We start from the raw sequence: 21,741 nt of genomic DNA, 5'->3' as shown, positions 1-21,741 counted from the left end.
TATACAGAAGCATTCCTCCCTGCCCCTAAACACATACAACAACATTAAGTGCGACAAACACCCCTGTCCTTCCTATCAGTCATGTTTATCTGTATGTTTGTAGGTTGAAACCTTGTCCAGGGTTTGCGGACATCATGCAGTCATAATGCAGACACTGCACATTTTGTACAGTTGTGCGATCCTACTACTGTATGTTCAATAAACTAGAGTTGAACATGAAATACACAAAATCTATTATGCCACTTTCCAGTTCTTTGACAGCATTTTCTTGGTAGGACTAGCGCCCTTGCTTGGTGGTTTGGGCAGTCTTCCCAAGACAAAAGACCATAATAGAATAAAAGTGACTGGATGGGTTACGTACGAGTAAAGATGGAAGTTCTGTACTGGAACACACGTTCGATTATCTCATCCACAGACAAATGTATTGCATAAATTAAAAATCCATATTTTTTTTACAGGTTGGGTCGGACCTCACATGGTCACACGATTTAGTTATTGATAAAATGTGAATATTTTTTTGTTTAACTTGATGTGTTTTTTTTGTTTGTTATTTCACCATAGTGGAATGAACAATAAATCTATCGCTGTTGTTACAACAAATGTACTGAGTGTGTTGGTATGTATAATACATACATGTATTCTGTTGCTTCATGTGTATGAGAAGTCATATGGGTCTTACCCAAGATCATTACCAAGTAGCCAACCTCATTACCGAATCAGCTAATGTAATTTATATCTTAGCCAAGGTCAATACTGACAGGACAAGGTCCAAACAGCTGGAAACTACTGACCACTGCCCAGTGATTAGTACCTGATGACCAGCTATTAACATAAACAGCTCCCCAATACAACACACACTAACTTAGCATAGACATGTGTGTCCTTGAAGTTTGACCTTGAATATATATATATGTATATTATATTCAGAAATTAATCGAATCATAGATTTTAACTGGCGAATGGGTTATAGTATCTAATATTTTTATCATCAGTATACATGCATAAATATAAACTCCTGACTGCTTTTTCCCCAGTTTAAACCCATTGTATGCACATTATGCAGGGAAATGAAGTGTAGCTACATCCTGACCTGAAATGTCACCTAGCTTCCTGTTTATCTGTCCTATCTCGTTATACATCATGTAGATTATGATTCAGTCGTTCTGATAATCACTGTTCTCTGAACACCACAGTCGAGGTCACAGTAGTTGTCATTATAACCTTCAACATAGTACATGGAAAGCTACTGTCTGTTCAATGTATAGACACATTGTATACCTGATTCTCAAAATAAAATTCCATCTGTTGATGAAATCACCTCTTTTGTTTTGAGTTCTGATTAATTAAATCATTGTACACTTTGTATGTAATTAACTGTGTGTAGAACTGTACAGAGTTCAACACCAGCGACCAGATAGCTCAAGTGAGTCGAGCATCTGTCTAGAGTTTGGAGGTCCTGGGTTCGAATCCCAGTCTGGCCAAGAATTAATTTCTCCGGTTACAACTGTATTTCTTTCCACTTTGTTTGTACTGTTCAACCTTCCAAGTTCAGTTTTTACTAAAGAAATATTTTCATCTTAATCACAAGAATAATGATTTTGTTGACAGCATGCTTTGTAATATAAGTGAGCTGGGAGTAGGTACTGAGTTTAATCACCCTAACGCTGTCTTTGAAATGATGTGTTACCGAGGTGCTGACCTGTAAGTTAGAGGGACATATTGTTTTAATAACAGTGTACCTCCCACTGCAAACCAGCAGTAATTGTCTGGGGCTAATTAGGCCAGCTATAAAACACAGGCTGGTGTGATTACGACTGGTTTCCTCCGGCTCTGTAGGGTGCAGCATATGTAATAGGTACATAATGTACACACATGTATGATGTTATCAGGGACTTTTTGTGTCTACCTTGCATTTTAATGACATGTAGGTCCTATAATTTCTGATAAGACTGATGAAATATTCTGTATCTTGCTATGAATGCAACCCTCTCCCCATTTTATGTATCCTGCTAAGTATCTGGGAAATACTCAAAACATTCTTCAATAATAAATTATGTGAAAGCAAAAAAAAAGAAAGATTTTAAACAATTATGCATAGACATGTTTTCTTTAAAATGAACACCACATCCTCTGTAAAACAATCACACTGAACATCACTTCCTGTTGTGACCCATTGTCTATAGTCATCAAACATCTATTCATAAAGTTTCATAAACAAGGTACCTGCTGTTCAGAAGATAATCTAAACAAGCCTATCCATGTCTGATTGACTTGACCTTTTGCTACATCCTTGACCTAAGTGGTACAGTGTTAAGATGGGACGGGTTTGTAATACATGATGCATTGATCTTTAAACTTTCATTAAAAAGCAAGTGCTAATCGTAACATGGTATTACACAACAGTCCCAAACAGGGCAAAGATGGTTCATAAGAAAAACATCTTACAATTTAAACCAATTTGACCCCAAATTAAATTAAATTACAGTAGGTCGTGATATACTGAAGTTGTGAATTAAAATCCTGTTGGTCTTCTTCAGTATTTTTAATTCAAAACCTTATAATCACAGTAACAAGGAATTTAGAGAAACATATCCATGAAGTTGGCACAGTAAAATTTGATATTATAATCCTTAGCATGTCAGTTAAACAAAACCCTTTATGCCAACTTGTACTATTTCATTGCTTAAAAACTATTACATAGGGTTATGACAGATTAATTAACATATTTGAACCGATCCACCCTCAAAAAGTTACAATTAATGAAAATAGCCCTGGAAGCCATGTTTGCTTTCTGATTCTGTCTAAACATACTTGTTGTATGTCTGGGTAAATTAAGAATAAAAATTGCTATGTCTGTAAGTCCATGGTGAAAGATGATAAAGAAAGTAGAGAAACGGGTATAAAAAAGGCCATCATGATATTTTTGGGAGACTTAAATACTCATTTGTCCAGAATAAATGCATATTGAACAGACAATAATTTTAAGGATTTGTTGTTTGTTCTCTTGCTGTGGCCTTGACCTTTTAGGTACAGATCTGAAAGTAGATACATCCATCTGTCAAATTTTATAAACAAATATTCAGTCATTCCAAGGTAAACACCTGGACAACAACTACAAGGACAGGACAGCTGACCTTGTGACCTTGACTGTAGGGTAATAGAGCTGACAACATACCTGTACCTAATACAACATCTGGTCGGGATGCATCAATCAATGTTCAGCTGTTCAAATGTCGTTGTTCATCAACCATCAAAATGAACTGACATTCGACCCCCTGAGACTGAACACAGATCTAAACCTGACAGTGACACAAAAACCCTGTGTAGCCATGGCCATGATACATCCTTATCCCAAGATAGTCAGCCATTCAAAATAAATATGACTTGAACTTTTACCCACTGTTGTGATATAGAGCTTCAAAGTACAATTCTAACAGTGGTATGCTGTGCAATGACTTGACATGATGTCATCTATCTAAGCATTTAAACAAAAGTCCAGGCCCCGCATGCACAAACTTCTTAAATCTGTTCGTAATGCTTAACATTGAGTATATGCTTAACTTTAGCTTAATTTTTGGCTATCTACAAAATTCTTAATTCACAATTCTTAGATTTTAGATATTTGAGAAAGTGTTTGAGAAAGACAATTTTAAGAACTTCTCAGCTAAGCATGTACATCATCTGAAAATTGAAACCTAATAATTAAAAAGTTTCATGCAAGCGAAGACCAGCTGTTTTAAAGTTATTACCCCCCAAAAAGTTAGAATAACTGGACATCTAATTGATGGCCAAGACCTAGACTATGCAGGAACATGATCCACACTGTTTTGTCATCAATGAAAGTTTCATTAAAGCACTGTTTGTTGTGTAATAGTCAACACTCATTCACCCCGGAAGACACATTTGAACTCTTCCAGTTCAAATGTTGGAGTAGTTCATAATGAAATTTCAGGGGTGAATGAGTTAATGCCTGCTAACATAAAATAATTTGAACTTTGGGCCCTTATAATTAGAGTAATGTTAATCTATGAGACACAAAATGTGTGAACTGGAAGTGGTATATACATCCTTCAAATGTTCAATTGTCATAAAAAAGTTTCTCTTTCAAAAGATAAAAATCGCACAAGAGTTAGAATGGTTGTACCTTTTACCTCTTGTTGTGGCTCTAAACTTTAGGCATGGAAATGAGAGCGATACACAACACATACATAATTTATTCTAAAGTTTTATAAAATATATTTTTCGGCAGTTATAGCCTTATAAAGATAGGATGGATGGATGGATTGATGGATATGATCCAGAAGATTGTTACATAGTTCAACTCCGACACTTTGATTTGTAAATGTGATTATGGAAATTTCTGATTTGCTACATGATGACACAGGCAAACCTGTAAGTAGTATGTGTCAAACTTGTAAGATGTAAAAAGTTCTCTGCATGTAAAAGCAATTTTAGGAATTTGAACTTTCCTTACTGCGACTAGGATCTCTGGGTACAAGTGCTCAAGGAGATATCCTGCACATCTCTCAGTGATGGTTCGTACATGCACAAGTGCTAAAGAGTCAGAAACACTGCTCATCAGCAGTGATGTACATGTGTATGAATATTAGTTTATGTTCGTGGTTAATAAGATGTCTATACCACTTTGGCATGAATCTTTACAGACAGAATACAATAGACTCTGGTGTGACAATACATGTACATACCAATATGCACCTATCTGTGCTAAAACAGACCGCACAGGCAAGCATATACCTGGACTTAGTAAAGGACAGATATACATACACAGTAACATAATATATTTTAAATGGATAAACCTAAACAATTGTTACATCAATGTAACTTACAATGAAAACCTAAACAATGGTTACGTCAATGTAACCTTTTTTGATTGTTTTCTAGATGACATTTTTAAATTTTGGTTTAAATACCCAATACAACAAGGAAATATTTTGCTGGGCAATCCATCTCCCCTCCCATAATAAAATCGTAGGTGTTTTAATTTATATGTACATACTTTGACTTAAGGCTTAAATCTTACTGTGAGTTGGTACATGTAGCAATATAATTATGATCGCATCATTTAAGTGATGTTTGTAGTTATAAAACACATGTATGCTAAGCTGTCCACAAACTCTCATTTTGATATGGGTCAAGTGACAGATTTAACATCTGACCCATTGCTGTCAATTTGACCTTTGATGTACGGACTTTATATTGGTACATGACACATTGCCTAGTCATGATACAAATGTATATCTATTAAGTTTATCACAAAATACATGTATTGAGATGTTGTGAAGTTATTGCCCAGACAGGTAGATGGGACGTCCCCCCGTACCACGTCTTCTCAGTAGGGAACTAATAATTTTATATATTAGCTAACACAAGATAACCGTAATCAAATAATTGGTTTTTGTTTAGGTAGTACTGCTGCTGAGTAGACTGAAGCACAACATTTACTTGGTACCTTTATAGTAGAACGCAGGGAGGTACAACATTTATGAGTGTTTTTATTTTGCTAAGAATTAAACTTTAAAATAATGTCTTTAAAAAGCCCCCACACATTCCACCTTCCCTCACTCACTTCCTCCTTTTATCTGTGTATTCTCTTCTTGTTTGTTAAAAGGGGGCGGAGGTGAAGACCCCCTATGACCAACCCCCTGGTCTACCCCCTATGACCAACCCCTGGTCTGCCACTGCTGAAGGGCTACTTCTGGTCAGATAAGGAATGTGGATCAGCCAAAGGCTACCTAAAGTCAGTGATGCATTTATAATCCGACAATGAAGACTGTAATGCCAGTATAAAGAGCATTCCATCTGTTACATAATTACCTGGAGAATTGTGTTCCGGTGAGTCATCAACACCTGAACTCTTACACATAGTATACATGTACCATACAACTTTACTGTCTATTGCATTTTGCCTCATGAAATAGGTGAAGACAATACACAGACATATGTGCAGTTGGAAGTTGCTTAATATTATCTATCTGGATTATTTTCTGGGGCTCTGCAGGGCCCAGTTTAAAATGATCTTTTGCAACAGGAAACAGTAAAATGGAAAATTATCTGAAATTATCAAAGTCTATGTTGTATTTTTCCAATTCAAATATCCTTTTAGCAGCTTTGCTCTAGTCTAAACGAATTTATCATACACATTCTTTGACACATTATTAGTCATCTGTTTCAGTCAAGAAAAAGATATGATGTTAAGAATTCAGAAAAATGTGGAAAAAAAGTGAAAAATATGTATATCCACTAGTATTTTTATTATTATTTTCACAATATTTTCTAACATTGAAAATGTTTTTCAAAAATTTCTTAACTTAGGACCCTTTTCCATTAATTAAAATAAGAGTTTTCTGGGAAAGTAAATGTTTAATTTCACATGAGAAATTGAATATTATCTGCGAAATTTTTATTGCTGTAATGTATTAATGAGAATTAAGATGAGGTAATTCCAACTTAAAATGAGCAAGAATTCAGATGAGGTAATTTTAATTTCTAAATAGTGTTAGTCAAAGTGTAACCCTGATTTTAAAATTATAACCATATTAATAGATCTTTGCCTATTAACACGGTTCACCATTAATACAGCTGGATTATGCACACTGTCAAACAGTTACATTGTACATAAGAGAATCGGCATGATATTGTGAACTGTGCAAAGGGGAATAACTGTTGATATAAATGTCAGTTGCAGATTTGTTGTAATTATTAAAAAGTTCTATGCCTAGGGTGATACCTTTGAGTAGTTGAGGAATGTAAATAAAATGAATAAAATTATATTACATATGCAATTTTACTGAGTGAACTACAAATGCCCTCCCCCCACTTTTTCTTGCATTGCTTGGCAGCAAAAAACACATAACAGTTACCATATTTTTATTGCAAAATATCCAGGGGGGATTTTAACTGAAAGAAAGAGCACGGCAGGCTTATTACAGGACGATAAAATAGTATTTGTTGAATTTTCTGCTGAACTGTGTAACAGGAAAGAGAGTACTTTATTTCCAACGGGGATCAAGCCGGTGATCCCTAGGTTCCTAGTCCAACGCTCTACCACTGAGCTAAAGGGGAAATTCCCTCTAAAGTGAAGCTAGAAGGCGACCTTAATCCTATGCATAATTCAAAATCTGCCACAAATGCAATAGATATATAGGTGGGCTTATTACAAGGCATGGCATTATTGCCAGAACAATATAGTTAGTTCTTGTACACATTCTGGTGAATAATGGAGATATGTCAAAACTTACACATAATCAATGTTGGGACACAACAGGATATACTTATATATCTGGTCTCATTTTGAAAGTATAACCTATGAAAATATACCCAGTCTGACCTTGTTAGTATGACAACAATGTATAAACATAAAGTCTTACAATGTGAAAATAACTGATATATATATACCAGGTCTACGATTGTATTGTAATAATAACTTATAGAAATAGGAGCAGGAAAATGCATGGCCAGATCGGGGTTTGAACCCAGGACCCTCCAAATTCTAGATGTACTTCTACAAATTGAGCTATCTGGTCACTGAGGATCAAATCATTCCAGTTCTGCTTCATTCCTCCCTCCTTTTTCTCAGTTTTTGCCCCCAAAGACACAACTATTTGCACCTAGTACTTGAAACAAGGGTTGGTGACAGGCACCAAATGTAATAGAAGCAGAAAAATGCACAGCCAGACCAGGGTTTGAATCAGGGACCCTGAAAATTCTAAATAGACGCTCTACCAATTGAGCTACCCAGTCACCGACGATGGACCCAGTCCAGTTCCTCTACATAAATATAAAGTGTTATAAAAATACCAGTCTGACCTTAATTTCCAGTCTGGGTCAATCAGTGCACATTCATGCTAACTCTATGAAGACTGAAATGTATAACCTGACCTAAACATGGAATTAAGTGTACCCACTTAAGTATATCCTCTTCTTGTTGTCTGTAAGTCTGTTCTAGTTCTGCCATCTTTTTTGTGTGTTCCTTCAGCCTGTCTCTTTCAGCCTCCCGATAAACTTCAGCCCGCATAGCCTGTCATACATAATGGTAAAATAATATGTACCTGGTAACCTGGTACCTTTTTTTTCTTGTTAACTTTGGGAAGATACTGTTGAGAAGTAAGGGAACTTGACTGGTTGGTGTGGTTAAGAATGTGTTCAAATATTACGGCAATAATTTAATGAAATTTTCAGTCATTCTATGCTAACTAATATTGACTGCTCTCATGTACAAACAGTCAAAACTGAGGCATAACATCCATAAAAATGATTCTAATAAAAATAAATTGTAATATCACTACAAACTAATTAAGGTACCAATATGTCAACCAAGTTCATATATATAGGTCAAGACAGTAATAACATATTTATGGAAACAAGAGGCCTAGAAGACCTCTATTGCACACCTAGATAGCCCTTCCATTTGTAAAATTTTGAATCCCCACCACATAGGGATGTTTTCAGTCAATCAGTGACTCTGAAGAAATTGTTTGTATCTATATTGCCAAATTAACATTTTTAGTCCAACCCTGGGAGGTTCGCCGCGAATTCAAATCAGCTGTTCAGAAAAAGTTGTTTCAAGCAATTTTACCTCGTCACCCATTTTGGCTACTTCACAGACAGTTTTTTTCTTCAATTCAGTCTCAAAGGACCAAAGGGAACATATTATGAAATTTGAAATCTGTCAAGTACTTCTCTAAGAGATTCTGATGTTCTATTCAGTCTAAAAATTAAACATCCACAACTAAGGACTAGGAGAACCTACATAGACTGGCTTCCCCAAAAAAACATTACATTATTTACAATATGGCTTGTTCACAACATCTGAAATTATAAAAAAACGTCATTGCTCTGTAATATTGTCCCAAAGTATTGACCTGGATTGGTCATGTAATCGACAAAATTCAGTGAAGCATAGCAGTTGGCCAAGGTAGGGCTACATTCTTGTCAACTGTATCATGTACCTCGACTGACCCAACGTCATATCCAAAGTCGCTCAGTTAGGGCACAACAGCATTAGTGATGGTCTCTAAGACAATGGCAACAAGTTCTAGTAACGGATGACTCTAAATATCTACTCTATCGCTCAGATGGCAGAATGCCAATGTATCGTAGTTGTGATGAGAGTTATCAGGATGCCTGCAGGTTATGTCATGATCAGTTTGGCAGTGGAAGCGTCATGGTACAGGGTGGAATATCATGCAATGACCACACAGGGAGCTGATCTCGGTATCACGTTGCTCCATTCAAAGTGACAAGTGTCGGCACATTTCAGATCTCAATCCCCTTGAGCACTTCTTGGATCAGATTCAGATGGACAGAAGGGTGAGAAATCAACGTAAGCAGCCTCAAATTAAGGACCAGTTGAGGACAGCCGTACAGGAAGAGTCACGTAGGATCCTGATGAGGTCTATGAACCAACTCTTCACTTCAATGCAAGTCATTATCAGGCTGTGGTCAATACCAGGGGTTCTTTCGTGCATTGATATTCTGTGAATTGGATTTTTACGTACGTTAGAATCCCCCCTAAAAGATTGAGGTTTTTTAAGCATACCCTAAACGGTGGTGATGACTCTTTTGCTCCCATCAAATCAATGATATATTTGAAATCATCGGTTATCATAATTTGTAGTCTAAGTACTTTCATTTACAACTTGCATATCCATATAAAGTCCCCCGGGATACTCCAGGGGTTGACAAAACTTGAACGGGTAAAAGGGAGACAATTCAGCAAAAAGAGGGAGAATATATCATTTACATTATGTCTTCATGTAAGTATTAAGTAATGATGTATACATTGTAAGTCATGTTAGTCATTGAAGGCAGGTGTGGGACTAAGGTGACTTGCAATGGGTTTTTTTAAATTTTTGAATATGCATTGTAAACAAAATTAATATTTATGCAATAAATCCATTCATTAAGCAATCTTAAGCATAACTGAATCGAAACAAGTTTATGGTAAAATCATTGGTCCAGTGGTTGCTTCCTTCCACATAAACAAAGTGTCCCTGAAACTGAACCACTGTAGCTTTTGTGGGAAGCATAGGTAACAATTGGACAAATTTTATCCGAAACATTTCATTTGTGAGTGTATAATTTTTATATACCTATCTACCATCATCCTCGATTTCCAGGGGTTACGATCACCTACGCTCACTAGAGAACGAAAGTGAGCGTAACCCCTGGATATCGAAGATGATCTACCATAAAACATTTCAGAGTCTGTTCCAAGTATAATCTATTGAGTATACAAAGACACTTAGAATAGATAGCTTTTCAGTAACTTTTGTGTCTTAATGCACATACAAATTGTAAAATAACTTCTGTGCAGATCACAAAAAGAATAGGCTACTGCTGCTAAGAGTAAGCTTATTTAAGAAGCGAATAAAACAGGTTGATAATCTCTGCTTTATATGAAGGTTAAACTATTGAATGGCCCAACATCCAGGACACTTATAATTGCCTTATATGACCTTACCTTTTGAGTGGTCCCTACCTAACACACCGTCAACTAGTACTAATATTAATACTCTGTCCCCTCTGCCCCGGCCAAATGTCTCGTCGTTAGAAGCTACGTTATTGCAGCTAACCGTCACAATATATCTTTATGACCTTGGCAGTCAAAAGCCCTAGTTTCCTTTGGCTCCAACACCAGACTTGAGACATTCTGACAGATAGAAATCAAGCCAACACCAGACATCTTTATTCTGTCAGGATGTCTCAAGGCTGGTGTTTGGGCCACAGGAAACTCGGGCTAAGCTGTCAATGATCCAGTCATCTGTATAGACTGTTAATTCTTGAAACTGTGCACAGAATCTGCGGACATTGTCGTCGTATGCAGTTTTACATGTGTAAACTTATTCATATCTGCGCATAGCTGCGATAACGTAGCTTCTGCCGACGAGACATTGTACATGGGCAGAGGAGCCCGGGTACTAATCTGGACAGTCTCCACATGACCATACATGTAGGTCTACAACCAGCTACTATGAAGGTGAAATACAACACATTGACCTCTGCAATGATATGTGACCTGTAGCGCAAACAATATTGGTGTTCTGTGTTTGCGCTGTAATTAAATTACCGTTTTTAAGTACATAACTTATCAACACTAAAAATCTTATGCATTTATATAAACCTAGGTGCTTATGATCATACCATTCTCTCGGCATACTGGAAATTCCAGATGACCCATCCCGTCGTTGCCACAAAAAACAGCCCCGACAGACCAAACAATGTCCGGGAAAGCTTGGCATGAAAGTTGCTGTTCATGTCCTTTTGTTGTTACAGCAAGTCTTGTTAGCAACCTCAAGCGGTCTTCTCGTTACACCATGTTGCCACCATATTGGAAAAGGGACATAATTCATGAGTTGTCGCCCCTTCATCATACTCCAAATTATTCTCATAAAATGAATTTCGTCAGTGATAGATCTACTTGTTGTCTGGAAGATTTTTATAAGATCTCATATTTCAGATATTTTTAAATATTGGTTCTTAATAACAAAAGATCATAGAAGGATCTTGGCGCCCAACATCAAAGGATCTTTATTAGATGCACAAAGTAATATTGTATCTATAAGACTTTAGTCCCCCAGTCCCATGTTCAAAATCCTAAATGGGAATCTTGTAAATAACCTTTTAATGTCATGTTATTTGCCACTATGAAACAAATTTTATTTAAAAAAACCCCACTATATGCCAAATGCTAAAAAATTGTAATTCTTATATAATTAGAAGTGCTAGCCAATGATGGATGAATTTGCATTTAGGCCAGGGGTATTTTTAGTAAGAGGACCAAGGGGAACATATATAAAAAATACCTGGTAGTGATAACGAAATTCTGATCACTACACAAATTTGATATGCAATTTGAAGGACCATAGGGAACCTACAAGTCAAATTTGAGAAAGTTCCTTCCTGAGTACTACCTGAGAAATAGCTAACAAACTTAAATTGCAAAATTCAAGATGGCTGCCTGTCAACCATCTTGGTTTTCCTATCAGTCGATATGTATTTAACTAGCGACTATTTGAAACCTTCATGTAAATGTTGAGTAAGATGCATCCAGTCCTTTTTGAGAAATAGGGATAACAGCCTTAAACTCTCAGAATTCAAGACGCCTGTCTGTTGGCCAACTTCCTGTCCTGGGAGTAACGCAAAGCGAGTTCGATAATCAACCATTTACCATAGTCGGGCTGTTACACCTTATGTTCTTACACATGCTGGTAAACAACCAATCACTGCCTTGCTTTCAAATAATCATGCATGCTCAAACAACCACTAGTTGCTCTGGTCTGACTAAAGGAAATTTGAAGGTTGTACTATAGTGGCCAGGCATGCACACCGAAACTTCTTGTTTCTTTACACATGCGCAATACACATTACTAAAGTGAGTTTGATCATACTCTAGTAAGACCACAGTCACGATAGTTGATGATCAAACTCGCCCAAACATACATAACACAAGGCCCACTTCCTGTAATGGGAAACCTAACACAAGGCCCACTTCCTGTCATGGGAAACCAAACATACACTACACAAGGCCCACTTCCTGTCATGGGAAACCAAACACACTTTACACAAGGCCAACGTAAGCAAGGAACCAACTAATTATACATTATATTAGACTCACAACCCTTCATAAGGTCATGCAAGCAAGAAAGCAAATACTCATTTAACCATTTAATGAAGATCGGCAAGTTGATACTGTTTGTTAATGAGATGAATATCAAACGTCTGGAATTTAATAACATGGATGTGAGATGAATGAACAATGTTACTTTAAAATAAATGCAACTCATAATAATGACAACAAGGAACATTTGTTGTGCTGTTTTTATTTTGAGTAATACAAATGCATGCACATTAATTATTTTTGACACATTTTCACTGACATGAAAAATTTACAATTATTGCAATGCCCCGTATACTTAATAGTTATACAGATTACTCATTAGCTCATTGTGAGTGAAATCCAGAGAACACAAACACTTTGGTATCTACTATCCTCCCTGTAATGACTTTATCTACATAATTATATGTTATATGTATATATAATGACACATATAAACATAAAATTATGGTACATGGTAGTTCTATTCTGGCTTAATAACTACACATGAGTATGTTTTTTTAATTTTGTGGAATTAAATGAAAAGTGTTGCAACTTCAGTGCAATAATGTTCATCACCAAACAAAATACCTGCTATTCCATCTTAATGTGAGTTTACTACAACACTACAGTACTATAGGAACCACATTCTGAAATAACAGACTAATCAATCTATATATCACTCCTCCCTTATTTAAATTCATGTATTGACTACAAAAAATAATTGACAACAGCACTTACTTCTGAAAATGTAATATATCAATGCACTCAAATTATTTTGATAAACCTCTAAAGTCTTGAATTTATTACAGGGTTAATTACAATATAATATTGAGTGAAAAACTTCCAAACAATTATCATTATTGTAAAAGAAGTGCATTGATTAGGTTGCCTTACAAGCGTCAGCTGTAGGGAATTTTCCCTTTAGCTCAGCGGTAGAGCATCAGGCTGGAGAGCCAATGGGCGCGGGTTCGAGCCCCAGCGACGGCACTATCTTTATCACTTTTCCTTGTCCTACTACATTATCAAGTATACATGTACACCTTTCAATGCTTCACTTACAACAGTAACAGTTTATGAAGACAATCGGTATATTCCTTACCTACCGGTATTCAGTTACAAACTAAGCAATGCATTCTCCCGATACCAAGAATATTGTAGACTTTTTCAATTTCAAATTATGGTTACCATTTTTTGTTGGATATCTAATTATTTCTCCAAAAGCACACAAAGTATTTGATGTTAAATGATCAAAAAAAAAAGAAAAAAGTTTAGATCAATGAAGTTTTTTTGGAAGTTTTACAGTTTGAAATAATCTAATGGTATGTGAGGAATAGGATTATGATTCCCCCCCCTACATAACTGACCAATGCTACTATGACATAAATATGGTATTACACACGTGTAATTAATAATAACTGCTTTGCATTGCACAAAAACAATAAAACTATGACCGGAGTACTTTGTTTTGAGTCAGCTGATAACACATAATTGTGTTTGAAGTTTTTTTTCAATTTACGAAAGTTATGTGATAATTTGAATCTTATGTTCGTGTCCATATAATATTGAATTTATTAAACCAGTTCAATTATCTTATATGACACAAGCATTTAGGCCATGTCATATCAAATAGTTGAACTTGTTTAATAAATCCAGTATGACATGGACACAAATGTAAGATCCTCTACGTATACTTGTATGTGAAGTCCTGCAATCATTGAAACTCCGGAGTTATATAACTTATCTGAAAATGAAATCACTGGGTTTGATTGCACAAATCAAAATCATCCCCAATTGGATATCCTCTGTGATTGCGATTTGTGATATTGCAACACTATAATTCTACAAGAAACCTGTCTGTTTAAATGATAAAACAGATAGTATACAATGTTTTTGGTGATAAAGGTAGAGTAAGTCACAGGTCCAAGACTTGTCATTGAAGTGATTGGTTTGGAAACAGTAACAGGCACAGATCCTTTTCCCTATACATCAAAGTCTGTCTCACTATCTTGATAAAGACCGCTTTCCTTCTTCTGTTTCTTTGTTATACGCTTCTAAAGAACTCCGGAAGTCATGTAGAAAGTTGTATTGCTGAAACAAGATAAAAATACATACACATCAAAAACAGACAAAAAACAGTCCTGTGATTTTACTGTTTTTATTTGTTGCACAATATCAAGTGTAGAACTGTTTTAAGTGGGGTTGATTTATATCAACATTTGCTTTGCAGGAGTTATCTCCCCTTTATCACACCAACTACTGGTACGTACAATATAGTATTTATCAGAATTGCACATATAACTTATTCTTTAGTATGTGTTACATTTTCATACCAGATCAGTCTATACTTAGACAGATGAAATAAAATTTTACAAATGATTGATATTTTTTTTAGTGTTTTTACATTTTATATGCAATCAGTTGTATTTAGAATCCGCTGGATTTAAGAATAAGGATCTAAATCTTCAAAAACAGCACAAAAACTCAGACGAATCAGGTGGGATTGCCTGATCCGATTTCATCATATGTGTCCACACCAGAAAGGGACGAAAATTTGTATGAAGAATGCCCGGCAAGGTTACAAAATTACCTTAATATGCTATCTGCAGCAAGTCAGCTTAAACATATATCAGGCCACAAAGTAAGTGAAAGTATCTGTTACAGTGAATCATCAAGAAATTGAATTTGCTCCACTGGAAAAAACTGATGGAACAGATGAAGCGGACAAAGAAAGGAATGAAAGACTTCAAACAACCAGTAATATTCAATTTCATACTTTAAGGAGTAGCCAAACCTGAGTTAGCAGAGTACAGTAGAAATGGCTTGATCCTAAAAATGAAGGGTATGTCTCAGATAAACATGGATAGCGGATTTATCCTGCACAACACACCTACATATATATATATATTTATAAACTACATTTTGAATACATATTTTTTAGAAGAATGATTTTTTTTCAAAAGGTGATTTCCCCAGATTTGGGACTTGTGAAAACCATGGTTACCACATCAAAAAATGCCAAAGAAAACATGATTTTTAACCCAAATTTGGACAAACGCAAGTTGTATTTTTTTTCTTAAAACCTGTCTGAAATTGAATATCACCTACTCGGTAACAGAAATACTCACGTTTTAGCATAGTTCATTGGACTGGATTTTCACAATATTTACACATGTGCTGAGTACAAAAATAGACAACATAAAAAGCTAGCTTTTGTTGTGTAGACACAGATTTGTAAATGGTCAAATATGTAGGGTACATTCGCGTTAACGGTTGAAATGGTTGAACCTGTAAAGAAAACGACAGGTACAGATCTGGACCGAGGCCGACCTCAGGAAAATTTGGCACGTTTAGATTGAGGGGTCCAGACGTCCCTGACCGAAACTAAAATGCTGACTATTGCCAATTTGCATTATTTCTTTCTAAAACAATGTCAAGTCACATGTAGTTTTTAAGTTATGTTATGTAATTCAGTGGACGGATGAAAGAAGGTCATAATATTCTTGAAACACTGTTTTTTATTCTATTAAACTGTGGATTTGTAGCTCTGCTGATAGAACGGTCCAAGTGTGTTCGTTTATCGTGGATTTTTTTTGCGCCACACGTACCGTTTCATCCGGGATACGCGAATGTAGCCTAAATCTCAAACCAAATTCGATTTTTTTTTTAATGTGAAGCCTACATAGTCCACTTCATCATGTATATGCCAATTTTAGTGTTTTTAAGTTTTGATACATGTAATATTACAGGGGTTATTCATTGTACAAAAAATATCACCCATGGCCACCGTACGCTATACTGTACACTGCTACCTGAATATTCCTAGTAAGTATTAAACATTCTAACTAGCTCTGACATAATAACTGTGGGTGTTTGACTGGTGAAATAGCACACATCTGACAACTAGGTAACTACAGCTAGATACAGGGCTTTAAGTTGACCCCTGACATTAAACAATGTCAGAGGTCACATCACCTTTTTCCTGAAACTTGAAGGGTCAAATCACATGACAAATAGACATGTCGCTTTAAACTCAAGAGTCAAATTTTTGGGATTCAAAAACATAGCCTCTATAACAATGGTCTTATGGATTATGGAAGCCCTGAGTTATACAGTGTATAAAACTCCTCAGCAGAATTCCTATTCATTTGCAAATTAAAACCCTGCCACGGAGCACTTGTTCACATAGTACAAACCATTTCTATAGGGTCCTGTTAACACACAATACAAACTGATGTACAGAGCTCTGATCACACACAAAAAACCTGCCACAATACTCCTGTCAACATTTTACAAACTACTGCCAATGTGCTATTATTACCTTGACCGACTGGACAGCAGCATGCCCCCGTAGGTCCCGTACTTTCTGTATAGCTACATCTGGCTCCATACCTGGGTCCATCACCATCATCAGACAGGCTGTCACTGCAAACAGCAAAAGGAACTTATGTCAATCAGTCCACACAATATAAGTAACTTATGTCAATCAGTCCACACAATATAAGTAGCTTTCCTCGATCACTTCCATGATTAAGTAGGGTTAGATAAGTGCAAAATTAAAAGTGTTCAAATTTTCTTTAAAAAAAGGTAGCTTACTGTTTTTAAAAGTTTTTTTTTGCTTACCAAGACACGATCGCCCCAATCCTCCATAACAACTGTAATAGACAAAGAATGTACGTATTATATTTGTTAGCAACTGTAATAAACATACAATAAAACACAACCTTACATAGAAACTGAAACAGACAAGTAACTTTTACATTATCCTCTTTAACAATTGAAACAGACATACAATGTCAATGGCATGCATACATTATCCAGACTTAATTCAGATTCCAACTAAAATTAATTATATTAATTCAGATGTCTGATAGTATAGGTAAACAATGAAATATAAGCTTATATATTATATCTTAATTCAGATTACAGCAAAATGCTTTAGATGTCACCAAAATATTATATCTTATTTCTAATAAAATTTGAGGAAAATGTTTAACTTCATCAACAAATAATGTTTATCACAATCTGATGTAATTTTATCGTGAATTATAATAATTATAGAAAAACATAAACCACTGACTGTATAAGTGTTGTCTTATTGTTCATAAGGTTGGAGTGAATTTCATCCACAATCTTCGTGAGGAGGGGGAAGCTGGGGACCTGTCCGTCGGGGAATGCATGATGGTGAACTGTGATTTCAGTGGCAGACATTTCGTGTAGCAGCCAGGGCACACGATATTTATTGAGCTCTCCCTTACTGCACAGACAGAAAACATCTGTCACTTCCTCTCGTTTGATGGCCTCTGAGAAACAAACATATCTATACTGTACATGATTTTATTTTTACATGTAATATAAGATCAGGCAATTACTTCAGCAGTGTTCCCACTAAATTTTAGACTTTGGGGTATATTTGAATTGATACATTTTCAAGATTCTTACCCCTAGGTACAATTCTTGAAAACTGGGAGTATAATCAACTGCTTTGGGGATGAAAAACCCTCTTCAGGGCCTTTTCATTGAATTATTTACAGATAAAATCTATTGTTTTTGTTTCAGGAGTACAATATTGTCATATATGATTCCTAATAGAGTTGTATGTAGCTGTAAAACATGTAATAAAAAAGATAGTTTTAGTTTTCAGCCATTGTACAATTCCAAAATATTGATTTACTAAAAGTTACAAGAGTTGATTTTGTAGTTTAATTTTCCTTACTTAAGTCATTTTCCAAGCTTCTCCAAGTGTCTTTAAATCTACATCCTGTAAAATAAATAAATAGGATATATATTTATTGATGATAAGCAGTAATATTTCATTGCAAAGGCTGGATCCTTTGGTATTTTTTTTTTATAAATATGAAACATAAGAGATATAGAAATTATTTGTCTGTAATGTTGTACCAATTTCATGATGTTGTAGTACTGAGAAAAATCTAGGACTGACTTACCTGGAAGGGCACACACACCAAACTTTGCACTGCAGCTCAGGAAAGACAAATCCAACCTGTGAAAGTGGTGATTCAGAATTGTAGTTATGTGATCAATAGTGAAAAAATAATGATTAATTATAATTATCAGTCACATAAGTCAACATTCATGATCAGTATATAAAGGATGTTTATTATAAGATTTTTGGCAAAATGCATGTTGGTTGAAGATCCATTTGAAATCTCAAAAGTTGGGAGTATCACAGATTTAGTCTGCAGTGGGGTAGGGTAGGAGTCAGTATCTGAACCTGAACGCATCATCCGCATGTGGGAATAGGGATTGAGATATCAGCTCAAAACCTACTTATTTAACTTGTGTAGGCACAACAATTGTTTTATCCAATTATTTAGGCCAGTTGATGCTCCTCATGATCTAGCTGCGATAATGAAGCTACTGACGTCACAACGAAACTTTTTTTTTTATATCAATTAACAAGCAGACTTATATTTAGGAAGTACTACTTTTCAACAAGAACTAGTACTGTACCAGTATGGAATCAATTACCTGAAACTGTTATATCGCCACCAAATGTTAACTCCTTTAAAAATAAATTGGACAATCACTGGAAAAATCAAGAACTTTTCTACAACTACAGAGCTACAATCAAATATTAAGCCAACTCTGCATATATATATATATAAAAAGAGCTGTTTTTATGTTTTGTAACTATAAGCGTGATGTATTTTATCATGTATTTTATTTATGAGTGATCTGGTATAGGGAATTTGATAATTCCTGAACCAGAAATAAACTTATCTTATATCTTCCCGGCCGTGGCAAAGGAGGCTTGGTATCAATATTAGTGCTATTGTAGGGGAACAATGTCTTAGAAGATTTACTTCTGAATGGTCAAAATGGTCAAAATTAGTAACGCTTGACCTCACCTAACCCCGAGTCTTATGACTATTTATACTAAGCTAGTATACAGTTAAAGTATGGGGTTGAGGGATATATCAAGTTTCTGGTGTCCTGAGACCAGTTATATTTCCCGAGGCGAAGCCAAGGGAAATAGGCATGGTCAAGGGACACCAGAAACTTGCTATATCCCTCAACCCCATACTTTAACCGTTTTATTATACCGATACACACTGCGGAGATAGTTTTAACTAGAAAATATTTGTAAACCATAAGCTGTATATAGCTTCACGTCCCAACTACCCCTTTGATGGCAATGGAGCCAAATGCTTCCAAGTTCGGTAACAAGCTCGGTCCACCTCATGCGTCGCTTCCGAGTTCAGTAGCAAGCTCCGCCCACCTCGCGCGTCGCTTCCGAGTTCGGTAACAAGCTCCGCCAACCTCTCGCCTGATTGGCATGGCGGAAACACCCGAGTGTAGGTGTGTTTTAGTTCCCAGACTAACACACAGGACTAAAACACAGTCAGGCAAAAGTGGGGATATATTCGATTTAACCAATTACTTTTATATAGAGTAAATAAAGTAGAGGTATAATAATAGGTGTTATTCTCTTGCTTACTCCCACCCCTCCTATTTATGTTTACAAGCAGCATATAAAATAAATTGGAATCTCACTTGTCAATGTATATTTCCTTACCTATATTTACCAATCTTTCTTTTTGTATTACACATTGTCTTCTGCAGGTCTCTATTCAATTAGAATAAGTAGCAATGACTGCTGATGCAGGTATACATTACCAGTGTAAATCAGAATTGTGTTTTTTGAACGATGCAGGCTGAGCCAACTTATATTTATAAATATTGACAAAGTCTCACAGCATTTTTTTTAAAATTTATTTTCTTTCTTTTTTGCTCAAATTTGGCAGTCTGATCTCTCTCTCTCTTAGTGCTCTTTGTCCATTTGTTTTGTCTCTCTATGTGTGAAAATGTGTGATAATTGAATGTGTCTTGGTGATTGTATAAAATCAGATGATGATGATGATGATGATAATTTCAATAGTCCATGTGTGAATGTGTGTTGATGTGATTTTCTGTATAATGTTCTGAAAATCTTGAAAAATTAAAAAAATAAATTAAAAAAATAAAACATTAGTGCTACTCAAGATCATGTACGATTTTCAAGTATCTTTGATCTGGACCTGCACAATGTAGGGCCTTCTCAGACATAAACACATCAGGAGAGAGAGTGCTAGAGGCGCTTAGTCGTGCGGTTGCAGAGCTGACTTTAAACACTTGAGTGACTCTGCACGCACAACGTTGTCTGGAAGCTGATTCCAGTCGATGGTCGTTTTGGGAAATAATTAGTTTTTATAGACAGGTGTAAAAGATGTGCATTGATTAGGTTGTCTAAAAGCGTAAGCTGTAGGGAAATTCCCTTTTGCTCAGCAGAAGAGCATCAGGACTGAGAGCCAAGGGTCGAGGAATCGAGCCCCAGCGACAGTACTATCTTTATCACTATTCCTCGTCCTACTACACAGGTGTGTTACAGTTTGTAGTTTTGATCTGTTGATAAAACAAACATGACATTCCCCACCTACCCAAGGGGTTCGTCCCTGCCCAGGACCCAAATTTAAATCATCCCCAACTCGGTAGCCCCAGGCCTGCTGCAGGCAATAAATAAAGTTATATCGTGATACAACCCAGTAGGGGCCACAATATGAGACACCACCACAGNCTCGGAGGACACTCATTACCCGGAGGACACTCATTAGGGTGACCGCCACAGGCATTTGTTTCTGTCGATAAAAATAGTAACAAAAAAAAAGCGCTTGACTATTTTTATTGACAGAAACAAATGACAGTGGCAGTGGAAACCACGTAGTCTGCTAAAACTGACCATAATCGCAGGCTCAAAAAATCTGATCGGTCGCCTGATTTTTGAGCCTGCGATTATGGTCAGTTTTAGCGGACTAGACACCACGGATAAGAGCTGACTATTGCAACGGACAGATTTTAGAACGATTTCTCACCACGATATCTTAAATGGAGATACATCTAGCTCGCCACTTTCTTCATCTGAGGAGTCGAAACTCGATGATATTACTTCTTGTTTTTCTGGTGTTTTCATGGTAAGCTCAATCGTTGGACATCTTTTGAACAAGTCTGAATTTGTTTACGTTTGGATCTCCCGCTTATATAAGCGACTTTATGATTGGTCAAAACAACCAAATGCGAGCTTTCGAGTTTTCTCTTGATTTATGTGCAATTTTACTTCGGAGTGT

The 21,741-nt window shown here is 36.0% G+C and overlaps 1 protein-coding gene across 1 annotated transcript; it reads right to left on the bottom strand.

Annotated features, from left to right (window-relative positions):
* Positions 1-13,585: 13,585 nt before the first annotated feature.
* Positions 13,586-21,671, bottom strand: LOC110459165 (cyclin-dependent kinase inhibitor 3-like). Its single transcript, XM_021511288.1, has 7 exons — positions 21,490-21,671; positions 18,565-18,620; positions 18,333-18,377; positions 17,697-17,919; positions 17,240-17,271; positions 16,938-17,041; positions 13,586-14,707 (listed from the first exon to the last, which is right to left on the bottom strand). The coding sequence occupies exons 1-7, from the start codon at positions 21,585-21,587 to the stop codon at positions 14,621-14,623; spliced, it is 645 nt and encodes a 214-aa protein (XP_021366963.1). The 5' UTR covers positions 21,588-21,671; the 3' UTR covers positions 13,586-14,620.
* Positions 21,672-21,741: the final 70 nt, after the last annotated feature.

The sequence above is a fragment of the Mizuhopecten yessoensis genome, unplaced genomic scaffold (genome assembly GCF_002113885.1).
Source record: "Mizuhopecten yessoensis strain PY_sf001 unplaced genomic scaffold, ASM211388v2 scaffold9985, whole genome shotgun sequence".
Lineage (NCBI taxonomy): Eukaryota > Metazoa > Mollusca > Bivalvia > Pectinida > Pectinidae > Mizuhopecten > Mizuhopecten yessoensis.
The sequence above is the reverse complement of the archived record's forward strand: the minus strand, read 5'-3'. Positions and strand labels throughout refer to the sequence as shown.